The following is an 18377-nucleotide window of genomic DNA, read 5'->3' on the forward strand; positions in this document are numbered from 1 at the left end:
AATCAAAAGGGAAAAAGGTTTAGAATTCAAATCTACATTTTTTACGGACAAAATTGTGATCATTCTTCTCAGATAATAGCCTGAGGCGTACTGGCATGTGTTGGCCAGTACCCCTCCTAATATCCCATATGGAAATGACGTCATGACGTCCATCGGACGCTTATTGGCTAGAATGAATTGTGGGTGGAGCTTCAGCACCTCTCTCGTACACAATACTGTGTCTGGAAACCATCCAAGCTGAAGAAAACAGCTTTGCTTTTGGGAAGGGATGAAAGACGTATAAGCATACGTCGTGGTCCTTTATTACTGGACCGTAAAAGACGTAGTACATGTGTACATCCCAGTGCTGAAGGGGTTAAAAAGAAGTTGCCATGCAAGGTAGCATAACTTCGCTATATAATTACTTTGTAAGTTAATTACATAATAAACTCCAGTGACACAACTGATAACATGTTTCTTCTTCCTCTTTGCAGTTACAGTGCAGTAAGCTATAAGCTCTGGTCAAATCTGCCAGTCATCATTCATGTTAATTTTATATGCTTTTCAACAATCACAGGTAACAAGTTATCAGCTAATTCATACTATTAACCTACATGAAAAGCGTACTACTTTAATTCACCAATTACCTGGAAAACTACAAATAACATAAACTTTCATAATAAAATGAATCATTTGGACACTTACCTACTGTTAAAAGATAAGGTAAGATTCATCCCAAATAATTATCTTCACAGATAATTTTCTAAAACTACAGTGCTTACCTAAGGCATACACGAGCTGCTGAGAAACTTGCGGATTTACTGCTGCAGTGAGGACCATGACTGATGATGCACTAGAAGTTGGCTGCATATCTACCAGCCAAACACGCAACTGTGTAGCACCTGCACGTTCACGGCCCTATTAAAAAACAAATGGATGTTAAGATAAAGATGACGCTGTATTTTGATCACTTAAAAGATAAAAATAACATTCGTAAAACAAAAAGTTTTATACATATATACTTACCAAGTAATTACATAGCTACTAGTTTCATTTATTTGCAGCAGCTTAAATTCAAATTTTGTGGTAGCAATACTGATTTTCTGTGAAAGTGACTAGTCTCAGACCCCCAAGAGTGTGTTAGGAACGACTTACCAGATAATCCTCATTCTGTTTATGCTTATGACCATCAGAGGGGAGGAGGGAGGCTCTGATCATGTAGGTAATTACTTTTTATGTATATATAAAACTATTTTATTATGAAAATGCCACTTTTAGATAAATAACTTACCAAGTAATTCCATATGTAATTCCATAACAATCTCGGAAGGTGGGTTACATGGATATAATCTATTCTAAAATATTAAATCAAGTAATAAATTAAAAATACAAAAGCTAACATTAAAAACAATGCTTGTTGTTCCTTGTTAGTTATGAGAGTTTGCAGTATCAACTGCCTCTGGCTGGTGCTCAAGTTAATTTGTAGTGGCGTGGCGGTAAAGCCGAGGATTGCCCCTGCAAAAGCGGGAGCTTTGTAGCGGAGGACTACTCCAATTGTTACCAAAGCATCAGTGGAAGTTATGCAGTCATGGAAATATCCAATGGCTAGCAAAATTTTAAAGGCGCCCTTGGCCTGGGTGCAAGTACCATAAAAACAACCAATTATGTTGTTACCTACACTAAAGTAAAACCACAACCCATCCACTAAGAGTGCCAGGTACATTGTTCATCACCCGGCTCTCCAAAATTCGACACTTCACTACAAGGTGAAGCGATAGTAGGAGAAAATCCTAAGCTTCCTTCCATGATGCTATGCCAGTTACTAATTGTAGCAAGATGCTGCTAAAAATTTTTTTAACACAGTTTCACTTCCTGAAAATAGTGAGAAGCAAAGATCGAATACACTTTCAGTATGATGACTGCAGAACAGATGTAAGGGACAAGTATGTCTGAAAGCTAATGAGGTAGAAGCTTTTCTGACATCTTTAGCTTTCACTTAAAAGGAGGAGAATGCTCTCCTAAATTGGAGTGTGTCTCAGAAACTAAAGTCCATCAGGACAAAATCTAGTCAAAGGCAAAATAAGCTCTTGTCAAAACACCCTAGGGGTATGGATGGTCTTGGAACTTCCAGCCCCCTCCCTGTAATACCTGAACATCCCAGCTGGACAGAAAGCTCTCTATTCTTCCTTAGAGCTGGCAAGTGCTTCTGGATGCTCAGTGTATAAGCTGGTGCTAACCACATGGTGCCAGGAGAGCTGGACATTCAGAGCACTAAAAAGGTGCCAGGAGAGCTGGGAGCTAGACGAGCTGTGAGCTCAGGTGTTGTTTGAAGTTCCTCGAAGTCAAGGATGTCTGTAAAATTCTTAAGGGTGAAAGGAACGGATCCAAGACTTGGATGGATCCTTGTTCTTGGCTAAAATCCAAGAAAAAAAAATCAACATCTTTTCACTTGCTGGAACATGCCAAGGGCTTGAAAAGTAATTGAGATAAGGATGATAAAAAGTACAGGGTGTCTATGCTTAAATGGGGTAAATCGCAAAGGGGGCCATGGATGCCTCAACTAAAGAGACAGTGCTTTAGCAGCCTTCTTCAGAAATTATCCCCTTAAGATTGGCAGACGAAGAGAGAAGACTTCTACATCTTGCAATATCTGCTCTAGCACATCTAGAAAACTATTCAACTGACAAGCCTCTGGACAGTCTGGAGCCTGTTGGGGGAAGAGCAGACCAGCCTGGTACACCTCTTGAAGTGAGGTTGTCTGACAAGACACAATTGGAGGAGGAACTTGTAAATTCCACTATCAACCGTGAGCCATGGCATGGGAGAATAAGGCTAAAATGTTAATGCAACTCGAAGTTAGCCTAGCTTGTGTAGCTCCTCCTTGACTGCCACTAAGTTCCTGAGAGGAGGACCGATGGACTGGTCTGTAGTATGGTGTCTCTTGCACATGCTATAGGGATGGTGTGGACAATCAAAATAAAGGAAAATGAAGATTCCTTGAAGGGCCAAACAGGTCCAAAAAAAGGGCCTGCCCCCTATATTCCACAGATCCCAGAAACCAGAGAATCAAAGGTCCATGATGAAGACAACAAGCTCCTGACAGCTCAGTACATCTCCTAGGACTTTAGTTCCCTGAACGGACCGAGTGACTAGAAGACTATGACCTGTTTACAGAAAAAGAATTCTTATTATTGGGGGCAGGGAGACATGAAACAGCTCCTGCTTACAAGATATGTTACTACTGTGGTCTTTCCTGAATGGCTACCACAGTCCAAGAGAGTACTAAGGCCAAAAGCATTGAACCTAATGTGAAAAACTTCTAGCTCTACAAGAAAGAAGTGGAGGAACTGTTCTTCTGGGAACCACATCCCAGAAAATCCCTAGTTCTTCAAAAAGGATCCCCAACCTCAATCCGAGACAATGAAAACTAGGTTTGTGCTCAAGGATGCAGGGACTTCCCTCCCGATGGAAAAAGTTTGGACAGCTACCACCACGCTCCCAACTTGCTGCAGGGCTGTGGGAAAAAACAAAGGAGTCTGGCCGAGTTCCCCTGCCAGGTGGAAGAGTTCAAAAGCATTCAAGCACTTCCATCAAAGGGGATCAAAGAAGTTAAGTCCTCTGCATGAGGACTGATATTCATGCCCTAAAAACAAACATAGTCAAATAGAAGAAGAGTGAGGACTCCAGAGAAGACTTGTGCTATAGAGGCTGAAGCACAGATCCTCAATCTGGGATGGCCTTGTCCCGTCAGAAGGACCTAAGATATGTACTCCCTAAGTCTGGCGAGGTTAGGAAGGGTGCTTCCTGCACCTCTAAGGTTTTCATTTAATAACCATGAAGACTGAAAGAAGGAGCTGTCTGGTTCCAGACATGACTTTTGTTGATGACCATGCGGACTTGCTGAAAAAGGGAGTGAACTGTAAATCAACATGCAGAATCGCAGACAACCGTGTGGACTGGCTGCCGACTCTGTGTACTCTAAGACAGCTGTGTGGACATCGATATCTGTGCAGACTCGACATTACTGAACTTGATAATGCTTTGTGTGGACTTTGATGACACCTCTGTACAGAACAAATACATGTGCGGAACTGTACATGGAGGAAACAATATCTGAAACTGTTATGAAAGGCTGAAGAATTCCATAATCACAAAAGCCTGGGCACTGTGAGCGGAAGCTAGGCATTCAGCAGTGGCATCTGAGCACTAGATATTGTCGAGTGCTCTAGAACAGGTGCCGGAGGCTCATCAGATGGTGCTAGGTGCTAGGAAGTTGGTGCCAAGAGCTCGGGAATAGACCAAGGCACTGCACAGGAAGCAGGTCTGAAAAAGTGCAAAGTACTTCTCTTTTAGTTTAGAGCCTAATTTAGGTCATTCAACAAAAAGCAAAACTGCAAGCAGGATGTGAGAAGTTAGCCTCCTTATCACTGACAGGAAGCAGGGTATGGCAATCGTCAACATGAAAATCTTCAGTGGCTGTGATGAACTTTATGACATTCAAAGCTTCGACAGAAACCTTGGAAATGGCTGAAAGCTGGTGACGAGTAGCAAAATCTCATATACTGTCTAACCAAACTAACATCTTGGAGGGCACTAGAGTCCTGAGTGGGCTCAACCCCTAAGGTCCCAAGCAAGGAGGGGACTAGAGGCTAGAATTTGAACTGTCTGAAAGCGGCAGTGGTTCTATGGCAGACGGAAAAGCCTGAAACTCTAAGAGATGGAATTGAAAATTCAAAGGACTCTAGCCAGTGGCCCTGTTGTCAGTTAAGAAAAATGACAGCTTCCAATAAACTTGACAAAAATGCCTAGATCCATCCAGGTACTAATAGCACTATACAACTGTATGATATGCCTCTTCAAATGCAGAGATACACCCGTAAAACACCAACACCACCACTTGTCCACACTGGGATCCATACCACTAGAGGACAAAGCAAACACATCCCTATGGATGCCTTTCCAATGGCTATCTGTCGAGAGATGCGGACAGCAAGATCAACTGAAGAGTAACTACCCGGGGGCAAAATCCCTTCAGACTCCCATAAACCGACAGTATGCTTCCTCCCAAGTTTAGGGAAGTCTGACAGGGATTGGGTTTAGGTGATCCAATAGGTCCAGATAGCCACATCCTCCATTACACATCCAGTAAAATGCCTTTCAGTGGCTGCCTGTCGATACCTGGGACCAGCAACATGCTCGACTGAGGGGCGACTACTTGTGTGTAACCCTGACCTCTTGGACTTCCAGTTAGAAAGTTAGACAGGGACTTTCTGTCTAGGAACATCGGGAGATGAGTAGCTACCTCCTCCACTGCATAACAATTCACTATTCACAAGACTGGCAATGGTACAGAAAGGAAGCACGGGAGCCAGGCACAGGAGCAAGTGGATAAAAATGACAATTTGTCCAAAATTGCATTTTTCCTAACTATACAAACCTGAGGTCCTTTTACAATAGGAAGGTACTAGCGGCAGCTGGATAGGTCGTAAGCTTTCGAACAAGGGGTTCGGTAGTTAACTGCTTGTCCGACAGGCGCGCGTGCGCGACTGGGAGGTAAACAAATCACTTTTGCTTTTGGCCCAAGCAAAAACTGCAGAGTGAGGGGTGGCATGAGGTGGGGCTATGTGTAAAAGGACCTCAGGTTTGTATAGTTAGGAAAAATGCAATTTTGGACAAATTGTCATTTGTTCCGACACGGCATACAAACCTTCGGTCCTTTTACAATAGGAAGACTCACTTCTTGGTGGGAGGAATCTGAGTCTTTTGTGAACAGACTGGTGTTCGCCCAACCTTGGAAGTCTCCCTGGTCGTAAGAGCGAGGGAGGGATCCAAACCTCTGTCCGATTGATCGGGTTGTGCACCGCAGGATCAATGGTCAGACCTCTGGACCGAGTACTAAGAGAGAGGCAAGCGTATCTCTTCGTACCAGCAATGTAAGAACTTGTTCCTGTACAGGAGCAAATATAAAGTCATGGGTTTGACTCTTGTAGGCATCCACTTCCCCCCCCTTGTAGGAGGAAGTGGTGGATATTCTGCTCCTATCCCTAGTGAAAGGGATAGGATGGGGCTCTGTCATATAGCTCACCTGCATCTCGTCCTCATCCAGCGTAGTGACGACCGTGGCCCTCTGCCCACAGGTAGAGGAGGAGGAAAAGATGGGAAGAGGGAGCCAGTCACTCACTCACTCACACATCCATCCACACAGTCACACCAGGACTCGATGCTGTTTCAGCCTGCGAGGGTCTGGGTTAGCTACACAACTTGTTGAGCAGCCACCACGGGTCCCAAGGAAAAGGTATCCAAGGACCTGTGGGCAATATCCCGAAGGTAGAAGGACGTAAAGGTAGTCTGGTTAGACCAGACCCCTGCCTTCAGGACCTGCGCCACGGAGAAGTTCTTACGAAACGCCAACGAGGGGCCAATACTTCTGACTTCGTGAGCTCTCGGACGGGACGTACGGATGTCGTCACTACCATCAGCCTCATACGCCCTCCTGATGACCTCACGCAGCCAGAATGAAAGAGTGTTCTTGGATACTTCTTTCTTGGTTACCCCTGTGCTAACGAAGAGGCGTCGACACTCAGGCCCGAGGTGTCGAGTTTTCTTCAGATAGCGCCGTAGCGCCCTCACAGGACAAAGCAGCATCTCATCCGCATCATTATCGGTGAAGTCCATTAGGGAGGGAATCGTGAAGGACTCGAACCTGTCGTCAGGGACCGACGGTTTCTGAGTCTTCGCAACGAAGTTCGGGACGAAATCGAGCGTCACAGATCCCCATCCCCTGGAGTGTCGTACATCATAGGAAAGACCATGAAGTTCCCCTACTCTCTTCGCCGATGCCAGGGCCAGCAAGAAGAGGGTCTTGAGGGTCAGATCCCTGTCTGACGACTCTCGGAGTGGCTCGAACGGCGTTCGAGTCAAACTCCTAAGGACGAGAGTCACATCCCACGCAGGGGGCCTGAGTTCCCTGGGTGGGCAAGACCTTTCGAAGCTCCTCATAAGCAAGGAGATCTCGAACGAGTTCGAGATGTCCAATCCCCTCAGTTTCAGGACGAGAGCCAGGGCGGCTCTGTATCCTTTGACTGTGGGGACTGAGAGGAGCTTCTCTCGGCGAAGAAAAACGAGGAAATCCGCTACCTGCTGAAGAGTGGCTCTGAGAGGAGATAGACCCCGTCTACGACACCAACCACAGAAGACGGCCCACTTCCCCTGGTACACAGCTGCAGAGGACTGACAGACGTTTCCAGCCATCTCTGTTGCTGCGCTACGAGAAAAGCCTCTCGTTCGCAAGAGATGGTGGATAACAGCCAGCCGTGAAGACGTGTGGCTGGGCGAGAAGGTTGTGCCAAGGGGGAATCTCTCTCGGTTCTCCTGCGAGAAGAGCCAGCAGGTCCGGATACCAAATGGCCTGTGGCCATTTGGGAGCCACCAGGATCATCCTGAGATTCGGGGTGACCAGTGCTCGACTGATCACCTTGCGAATCAGGCTGAACGGGGGAAAGGCATAGACGAAGAGGTTGTCCCACGGGTGTTGAAGAGCGTCCTCTGCAGCTGCCCATGGGTCCGGCACGGCTGAGAAGAAAACCTGAAGCTTTCTGTTGTGCCGGGTGGCGAACACAGATCCACGACTGGTCGCCCCCACAGGTCGAAGAGCCTTTCCGCCACGTCCTGGTGTAGAGACCACTCGGTCCCTATCACCTGATCCCGACGGCTGAGCGTGTCTGCTACTACATTCCTCTTCCCTGGAATGTAGCGTGCCGACAGCTCTATTGAGTGTGCCTCGGCCCACTCGTGCACCTGCCGAGTCAACTGGTACAACGGGAGAGACACTAGGCCCCCTGTTTGTTGACGTAGGCCACTACCGTGGTGTTGTCGCACATCAACACCACTGAGTGTCCCATCAAGCGGTCCTGGAACTCTTGGAGAGCGAGAAACGCCGCCTTGAGTTCCAGTACATTGATGTGAAGGTGCTTGTCGTTCTCGTCCCACACTCCTGAAGTCAGCAACTCCTCCAGGTGTGCGCCCCATCCCTCGGTCGATGCGTCTGAGAACAGCTGCATGTCCGGGGGGGGAGTGCGCAGAGGCACTCCTCTTAAGAGGTTCCTGTCGTCCAGCCACCAGGCTAGGTCCTGCCTCACCTCCGGTGTCAGTGACACTGGAAAGCTTGGGGGATCCGTCGCCTGTGACCAACTCTCCTTTAGTCTCCACTGAAGAGACCGCAGGTGAAGACGCCCGTGAGGGACTAACTTCTCGAGTGACGACAGGTGTCCGATCACGACTTGCCATCGCTGAGCTACCTGTTCCTGCCGAGACAGGAACTGGTGGCTGCCTCCCTGAATCTGCTGATCCGCGAGTCTGCGGGGAAGACTCGCCCTGCTACCGTGTCGATCAGCATACCCAGGTACTTCATCCTCTGCTTGGGCTCGAGATCGGACTTTTCGAAGTTCACAACGATCCCCAGATCGCGACAGAACTCGAGCAGTCGATCCCTGTCCTGTAGCAACTGCGAGCGGGAGCTCGCCAGGACTAACCAATCGTCGAGATACCTCATCAGACGTATCCCGTGTGAATGGGCCCAAGCAGACACCAGAGTGAACACTCGCGTGAACACCTGTGGGGCGGTTGAGAGACCGAAGCAAAGTGCCCTGAACTGGTACACCGTCCCGTCGAGGATGAAGCGGAGGTACTTTCTGGAGGACTGATGAATGGGTATTTGGAAATACGCATCCTTCAAGTCCACTGAAAGCATGAAATCGTTCTCCCTGATGGAGTCGAGCACGGAACGTGCCGTCTCCATCGTGAACCGGGTCTGGCGAACAAACCGGTTCAGAGGAGAGAGATCTATCACTGGGCGCCAGCCTCCCGTAGACTTTTCCACCAGGAAGAGTCGACTGTAAAAGCCCGGTGACTGATCCGTGACGATTTCTACAGCTCTCTTGCTCAGCATGGTCTTGAGCTCCTGTCTCAATGCTACGTCCTTCGATGACCCTGGAACGTACGACTGCTGTTGGACCGGGTTGGAGGTGAGGGGTGGCCGAGATTCGAAGGGTAATAGATATCCCTCCCGAAGGACATCTACAATCCAGGTCTCGGCGCCGTAGCGCTGCCAAGTTGCCCAATGGCTGGCCAGGCACCCCCCCACTTCCGGCAGCAGGTGAGGGGGAACGCCGTCCCTAGCGTTTCCCCCCTTTCTTCGACTTCTTCCCAGAGCCTCCTCGGGAGAAGGAGGGCTGGTTACGGCTCCCCTTTGTAGAAGTCGAAGAAGACAGAGTCTTTCCCCGGGGCTTCGACGCGACTACCGTCTTAGCCACCGTGGAAGCGCTAGCCGAGCTCTTTGGCTTGGCCGCAGTCCGAGGCTGCCCAGAAGCCTTCGAGACTGCCTGGTGAACCAGACGGTCACTGTCGTCAGTGCGCCGTCTGTCCACCGCAGCATCCACCATCTCTCCTGGGAAGAGAGACGTGGAACTCCGTAAAGGTCCGTTGCGGAGTCCAATGCCGCTTCACGCCCAGCCGCCCTGGAAAACTCGAGTAAGGACAGCGTCCCTACGTCGGAGAACCAGGTTGGCCCACAGGTTCACCGTCTGGTGGGCAAGGAAGGAGATGGCTCTTCCCCCAGACTGGCAAAGTCTCCTAAAGGCCGAGTCATCTTCGGGAGAAATTCCCCCGGAGTTGGCTGCGACCTTAGATACTGTGAGGGACCACAGATCTAACCAGGAGACGGCCTGGAAAGCTGCCATGGCAGTGGATTCCAGGCCGAGTGCCTCTTGCTGCGAGAACCATAGGTTCTCGGACAGGAGCTGCTGCAGAGACACACCCGGAGTCAGCCTGGCTAATTCCGGGTTCACCTGTTTGGGCGGCATCGGGTCCTCAGATGGCACGTAAAAACGCCGCTGTCGCAGCAGAGGAGGTGGAAGCAGCTTGCTCGACCTGCCAGACTTGAGAGAACCGTCTTGCCCGGAGACAAGAGATTCTACCTGGTCCAGCACTGAGTCGGCAAGCTCAGAACGCGGCAAACCCACCGTCGGTCTGGGTTCCCTCTTCGGGCCCCAGAACGACTCGAGCCGGGACGTGGGCTCGGATGGTGGGAGCGGCGATCCTTCCGCGAGGTTGTTGTTCTGACGAATTAGCGCAATTACCTCGGCAAAGTTCCTCTGAATCTCAGGAGTGACTGCATCCTGCGGAGTAGGACCATCCAGTCCCTCGAACAGGAGCATCTCCCGAGACCCTCCCCCCTCGAGGGGGGGAACAGCGACAGACCCCTCTCGGTCTCCTCCAGCCACTTGTGCATACGACCTGGCCGGTCCGAGAACCGTGCCTGGTACGTAGGACGTCGTGGTGGGATCCTGAGGGGCGCACCCCTCACGATCACTCCTCAACACCTCGCCCCTCCCGGTGTAACCCGAGGAGGTTGAAGGTATGGGAGACGCAGACCTAACGCTCCCTCCTCGCTCGCTGGCAGAACCAGTGGGCTTGGAAGACTGCAGGCGATCGTCAACCCGCGGTGGCGATCGAGCTGCAGGCCTAGTCGAGCCGTCTCGCTGTGGAGAACGGCTGGACCGAGAACAGCGGCCCCGGTCTCGTGTGTCAGAAGAGCTGGTGCTGGTCGCCGTACCCGATCGCTCTCTGTGAGAGTGACGGTCAGGCGACCGGCGAGCTCCACTGTCACGGTGAGACCGGTGCGTATCCTCACGGCGCGTCACGTCGCTGGTACCAGCCGTGGCTGGTGCCGGCGAACGGGGGGACCTCTTCCCAGCCTCAGCCCGTGGCCGGTCGTGGACCGTCACGTCCGCCCGGGTAGCCAGCTGCTCGCCGCGAGAGCGAGAGCTGGTCTGGTGAGAGTCGCGTGAGCGGCTGTCACCAGTCTTCCGCTCCGTGCCGTGAACCTGACGCTGAGCTGGCTCAGAGGTCTGGTTCCTAGCTGCACGGTCGCTGGTAGGCGACCGTACACTCGGTACCTCTCGCGAACGAGAGGCCGAGACGGACCCTGCTGCCGTGGTCGAACCACTAACAGCAGGCGAGGAAGTGCCGGTGTTAGCCGGCACTCCTCTGGTCCCCGTAGTCTTCTTCCTTGCGGAAGAAGAGATGGGTCCTGCCCCCGAAGGAGCAGGGTGACCAGCGGAAGAACCCCCCGTCTCACCGGAGCGAGACGGGCCCTTAGAAGCTCCCGAAGGAGACTTCTTGGGGGGGGGAGCCTTAGAAGAAGAAGGGGAAGAGGCGGCAGACGACGACGACGACGAAGAAGACGATGAAGACGACGACGACACCTTCCTCCTCTTCTTCTTCTTCTTCGTCAACCTCCTCAGGACCGATGTCAGATCTGTCATCCAGGGCGGAGCCGGGGCTGCTGTTGCCGAAGCAACAGGGCCCGGACGCACCTGTCCGAACAGATCGGCATCGGGAGCAGCGGCGCCACGAACAGGAACAACGTCAGTAGGTGCAGGCATCACAGGAACAGCAGTGGAGACGGCAGGAGCAGGTACAGGAACGGCAGCAGTGGTCGGCAACATCACGTCCGTGAACAGCGGCTGGGCAGGTACAGCAGGTACGGCAGGCTGTACAGGTGGCCCAGGTGGACGGACCAGCGGCACAGACATCCTAGGTACTGGTGGGAGGTCCAGGGGCGAGCTCTTCGGGCACACGAAGTCCGGTCGAGGCAGCCAGCACGGCAAACCCAGGCGGCGGCATCACACTCCCCCCATGGTACGGCGACTGGCCCCTGCACCGATGTAGTTGGTGTGACAGAGACCGCGTGCGGGGTGTACACCAGGTGAGGAGGTGAAGCATAGCCAGGAGTTGAAAGGGTCGTGGTGGTGGTCGTTACCGTAGCATGCGTGACCGCCACAGAGCCAGCGAGATGGTAGAGCAGCCCCTGGACACTCGGCACGCCCTGCAGACCCAACGATGCCCACACCTGTCCGAGGTCGTCCTTCGCGGCAACCGCACCTGAGGAAGCAAAGGTCGGGTGATTAGCAGGATCCTCTACCCGCTCGTGCGATGAAGACGAACGGATAGAGGACCCAGAGTACAACTCGACAAATCGGGGTATCTAGCGCCTCCTCCACACTCGACAGGTCGGGTGAGGAGAAGGACCTAGAAACCCCCCCCGAAGGGGAAGGCGCCAAACGTGGGAGCTGAGCGGGCGGCAGGAAAGAAGACGAAGTGTCCGTAACCAAAGGAGTCGCGGGAGAGCTTTCCGACGACTCCTTTGCAGGCCTTCGCTTCTTCCTACCTTCGTACAAGCCCCACTGCGCCTCCGACCAATTATTACACACTTCACAGGGCTCGGCTCGGGTGCATTCGCGTCCCCGACACCGAGCGCACAAAATATGTGGATCAATTTCAGGGAACGAGCGGAACTTACCGCATTTACGCCCTTCGGTACCCGGGCACAATCTCCGGGGGTAGCGAGGCGTGGAGATTCCATGATTGATCAAATAAACCACAATTGGATGAATAAAGAGGAAATGATTGTACTTACAATGATGATTCATACACAAACACAACCAAATACTCAAGGAAAGCAAACGACGAGAAGCGGGCAGAGAGCGTCGAACACACACGTCCACTCGCTGTGAGGCCGAAAGCAAAAGTGATTTGTTTACCTCCCAGTCGCGCGCGCGCGCCTGTCGGACAAGCAGTTAACTACCGAACCCCTTGTTCGAAAACTTACGACCTATCCAGCTGCCGCTAGTACCTTCCTATTGTAAAAGGACCGAAGGTTTGTATGCCGTGTCGGAACAAATCAAAGGGCTAGTTACAGGAGTGAAAAGCATGAGGGACCTGGTGCCAAGAGCTCCAAGCTAGTAAGTTGGGAGCTGGAGGGTGCTTGACACCAGTTGCTCAATAACTAGAAGTTCAAGCTGTAGATGCTGCCAGGTGAAGTGCCCACCAGCTCCTGAGCCAATGGCTCGGGAGCTGGTGAGCACTTCTGCTTAAAGCATGAGCTGGCTCCAGGGCATAGAAGTTGTTTGGTGAGCTGGTAGCTCTCTGTGTTGTTCCTAATTCAGCACATCTACCACCAAGGCAAGTGCCGGAATCAGGACTGGCATTCATTCACGGTTCTCGGCTGTTGAGAGACTGCCTTTTAGAAAAGCCCACCACAGCTAAAAATTCTTTCCTGCTATATTGTACCTTTCCACTGAAACAATTCTGGATAGGAAAGGGTGATAAGCATTTAAATTTATAGTAGACACCCCTTATTCATGGGGGATGTGTACCAGACCCACACCCCATAAATAGTTAAAACCCGCGAATACTTAGAACCCCCTCTCAAAATGCTTATAACTGCCTACCTTAAATAACATCCTCCTTCAAATATACCTCAAATTACTTTCCTATTACTATATTAATCTTTGAGATTATATTATTATCATTTCTAAATCATCTTAAACATTTTACCATACAAATATGTACAGCCAATAACAGAGAGAGAGAGAGAGAGAGAGAGAGAGAGAGAGAGAGAGAGAGAGAGAGAGAGAGAGAGAGACGCAACATCATATATATCTCTGACCATAAAGAATGAGATTATCAATTTCAGGGACAGAGAATAATAATGAAGAGAGAGAGAGAGAGAGAGAGAGAGAGAGAGAGAGAGAGAGAGAGAGAGAGAGAGAGAGAGAGAGAGAGAATAACTCCTTACCGTGCAAAAAGATTGAAATGAACTTTGGGCAACACTCTCCCCTCTCCCAATACGTATAACAAACTGTCATTTACAGGTACTCCTCATTTAACAATGGGGTTCCGTTCTATCGACCACATCGTTGAAACGAATTCGTCATTGAGTGAGTTATTCTCTTTATTTTGACTAATAGCTTTAATTTTTCATTCATATATTCATATATTATATATATATATATATATATATATATCTATATATCTATATGATATATATTAATATATTATAAATTATATATATCTATATCTATATCTATATCTATATCTATATATATATATCTATATATATATATATATATATATATATATATATATATATGATATGTATATAAAGTATATGTATATGTATGATATGTATATTGTATATATATATATATATAGATATCTATACTATATATTTTTTATATATATATAATATATTATATATATATATATATAATAATATATATATATATATGATTTATGTTATATATATATATATATATATATATTATATATATATATAAATGTAGATATATATATACATACCATACATACATACCATACATACATACATATACATACAACATACATACATACATACAAATACATACATACATACATACATACATACATACAGACATACATACATACATACATACATACATACATACATACATACATACATACATACATACATACATACATACATACATATATATATATATATATATATATATATATATATATATATATTATACAGAATTAGTTTGTGACAGCCTACTACTTGGCTAAGTTCTGAAAATGCTTTTTATCATTTTATTACTCATATATTTTAACTTCATCATCTTATAACTCCATAGTAATGTATAATTTTCTTTACAATACTGTATAGTACTTTATTAAACACATTTACCCTACATTCCTGAGTTAGCCTAATAGTAAGTCAATACAGTACTAAACTTTTCTCAGAATCTGCACATTATTATCAGTGACTTTCAAATCCTAAATTTGATATTTCATAATTATTGCTATCAGTTTCTTCGTGATTTATTTTGACTGTAGATGGTAGTGAGATGGAAAAATAATGAATAAATTTCGGTGATCACAGTGCATTTGAATGTCACCGTCAAAACATAAACAAAGCGCACCACCATCTATTGAGGAAAATTAACATTAAACTATTCGCTAATGGGATAAACATTGTCTAGCATAGATAAAGATTTATGCTTGCACTTCTTACCCCTAATATCATCTGATCTCATGGGTGACATATCGAATATGTAAATATACAGTTGTTTAAAAGGAATTATCAGAACTGTATCACATATAAGTCTTTCAAGCATACTAAGAGTAGGGAATTTGTGCATGTCAAATGTCTCATTGTTTTGATTAAAGGTCTGACTTGGTAGAAACTTCTCAAGTGGAATATTACAAAAAATATATTTATTTTCAAGTTAATATAAAAAATATATTTGACTACACACATTTTCTTTTCATTACTAAGAATTATTTTCATTAAACAAAAGGAGATGTGGCATAATTCTAGCTGTTTTGATGTTGTAAACAATATGTGGCACCACCCTGTTGGCCTTGAAATGAACTATAATGGCACCTGAATCAAGTCGAACCACGGGAGTTCCCAAACCATTGAATGCCAGTTTTAAGAGGTTCAACTGTATAGCTTTTCTTTACAAAGTATATGAAAGCATATTTATTGTTTTAGCCATATTTCAAGGTTTTCAAAACCTAGGCTGGGCTAGATTATAGTCACCGAATAGCCTTTCTCTTGGCCACCATTCCCAATATTTTTATTTTTTCTTCTCTCTCTTCATGTTGCCATCGTATCTCCAAGTTGTTGTAAAACAAGCACGTCGTTAAATGAGGAGTACCTGTACTCCTTTCTCGAAGTGGATAAAAAGACTGGGAAGGGAATCGCAATTTCTTTTACGAATCTTATTAATATTTGAAAATTAGTTATTAGGTAAATCATTTATTTATCATACAACAAAACAAATAAACATACATAAAAGAGAGAGAGAGAGAGAGAGAGACGAGAGACGGAGATAGAGACGAGAGAGAGAGAGAGAGAGAGAGAGAGAGAGAGAGAGAGAGAGAGAGAGAGTTTTATTGCTATTTAATATCATTAAACTTAATATCATTTGAAAATTAGTACTATACTGTAAAGTATTATTTTATCTTACCATAAAATGTAGTACTACCCTTAAAGATATATACATACACTTCTAATACTTCCAGCCAAAACAGAGGGAGACTTACCACTATGATATACGTAGAGTATATTATTAAGATATATATATATATATATATATATATATATATATATATTATATATATATATATATATATAGTAGAGAGAGAGAGAGAGAGAGAGAGATGAGAAGAGAGAGAGAGAGAGAGAGAGAGAGAGAGAGTTATCCTTATTCAATGGTGAAATGGAAAGACTACTGCAGCATTTCTTTAAAATACTATCACAGATGGATTTTGTAATTAGTTATATTATTACAGTCAAACCTCGGTTTTCGTCTCTCTTTTCATACGTTTCAGTTTTCATAGGCATATTTCTACAAAAATTTGTCTCGGTTATTGTACGTTTCCTAAGTTTTTGTACACTGAAACTCTTCCTCTGGGGCCTACCGTTTGACCCGACCCCATATCGAGAGCAAAAACAAAGCATCCCATCTTCTTTCGTGGCCTATTCTGCTTTTTTCTTCATTGTTTTTGTGCTTTTTTATTCGAGTGGAACTACTAAATAAGCCATCATGGGCCCAAAGAAAGTTCCAAGTGCTAGCTTTTGTATAAAAATGGCAAAAAACACAATAGAATTTAAGAAAGAACTCATAGCAAAGTGCTGGAAGAAGTTGCATGCTGGTCTCAGTGAGAAAATGCCTACAACAAGCACTGCTGTTAGTAAATTTAAGGCCAGCAGAGGCTGGTTTGAAAATTTCAGAAAACGAATGGGCATACATAATGTGCCTACTTCAAGCATTAAGGACATTTGAAAAGTGGAATAATATAAGAAATTTTGTGAAGAATCATCATACCAACAAAAAGTTGTAATCCGTTCTCCAACATGTTTAATGACAATGCCGTGTTTAATTTTAGCAAAAATTTTAAAGAAACAGCAGAAACAACTGTCTCTGTACAGTTTTGGTGTGCGACAGCGGTTCAGAAACTCTCAAGCTGGTCCTAATATCAGTAAAAAATGAAGAGGGGGAAGTAACCTCAGATAGTGCCAGTAAAAAACAGAGAGGTAACCCCAGATAGGTCCTTGATACCTTAAGTACTTCTGAAGGGAGATTCCCCATCCAAACAATAACCTCTCCTCCTCCCTCTCCCCTCCTCTCTGTCTTCCATACGCTAACACGTGTTTTCCATAAGGGTAAGAGTGATGTTTATGTTCACTTATTCATTTCATTACAGTAAGTATACTGTGTAGTGTAGGGTACACTACCCTATATGTAAAGATGGTACACATTACCCTAGTGTAGGCTATGCTATATTCGAGACAATTTTTTCTACATACAATGGGGTTTTTGGAACCTAAACCCATCATAAGTAGAATACCTGTAAGTCATTTATTTTATTTCTCATTGTTTTCTGCATGAAAAACTGTGTTTATTCCCTATAAAATGTATTTTTTGTTAATATTGCTGGTGGGCTGGAATGCATTACTTGTATTTACATTATTCCTTATATGAATTATTGTTTCAGTTTTCGTGGGAGGTTCTGGAATGGATTATGTACAAAAACTGAGATTCCACTGTAATATTATTTTAAAACATTAATAAACATAGACATACATGTACCACATAAATTCTCTCATCTCAGTAAGAGAGAGAGAGAGAGAGAGAGAGAGAGAGAGAGAGAGAGAGAGAGAGAGAGAGAGAGAGAGAGAGAGAGAGAGAGAGAAATACATGAACTTTAGTTGGCAACACACACTCCCTTCTGTCACATTACTTGACATATTTGATAGCTTTGGACTTCAGCTTAGTATCTGGATCTAAAAAGAAAAATGCAGGGTAGAATGGACTTTCCTTCGTTCTTATGTAATTTTTTAAATTTATAAACTAAAATCTTACTGATTCACTTTGGTATTTTCGTTAATGAACTGATATTGCTGTTTACATTAATATTAATATTTGAAAGTAGTAAATCATTTATTTATCATACAAAAACATACATCTCTGTAAAAGAGAGAGAGAGAGAGAGAGAGAGAGAGAGAGAGAGAGAGAGAGAGAGAGAGAGAGAGAGAGAGAGAGAGAGAGAGAGAGAGAGAGAGAGAGAGAGAATTATTACTTTTATTATTTGATATCATTCAACCTTACTAACCCTTAAACACCTATTGGACGTATTATACGTCGACAAGAATTGTCTGTTGGGCGCTAATCGGATGTACGGTACGTTGACTACAAAAAGTTTTTTTTTAAATATTCATGGAAAAATAGTTATAGGCTTAGTTTGCAAAAAATTGAAATCACTCGCATTGAGGGATGCTGGGAGTTCACGGATCAAGCTGTTGTTTTGTTTACAAGCGTTACCCAGGCGCACATGTGCAAATTTCTTTCTTCTCGCACTAAAAAGCAGCAGCGTCGCATCTCAGAAATTCTTTTGTCACTTTGTTGTAATTTTTGCACCGTTTTATATTAGCCGTTACATAGAGTTTTGTATATGAAAATGTCCACAATTTCATGTAGAATACAACAACAAAAAAACCCATGGTT

General features: G+C 45.8%; 1 protein-coding gene across 1 annotated transcript in view; it reads right to left on the reverse strand.

Moving 5' to 3' along the window:
* The window catches only part of LOC135211075 (nuclear pore complex protein Nup133-like), a 255460-nt gene that overhangs the window by 131745 nt on the left and 105338 nt on the right, over positions 1 to 18377 (reverse strand). Inside the window, exon 8 of the mRNA XM_064244133.1 lies at positions 762 to 897. Within this exon, the coding sequence (XP_064100203.1) occupies positions 762 to 897 (136 nt within the window). The remainder of the gene's footprint in view (positions 1 to 761; positions 898 to 18377) is intronic.

Source organism: Macrobrachium nipponense, chromosome 4, assembly GCF_015104395.2.
Source record: "Macrobrachium nipponense isolate FS-2020 chromosome 4, ASM1510439v2, whole genome shotgun sequence".
In the NCBI taxonomy this organism is placed as follows: domain Eukaryota; kingdom Metazoa; phylum Arthropoda; class Malacostraca; order Decapoda; family Palaemonidae; genus Macrobrachium; species Macrobrachium nipponense.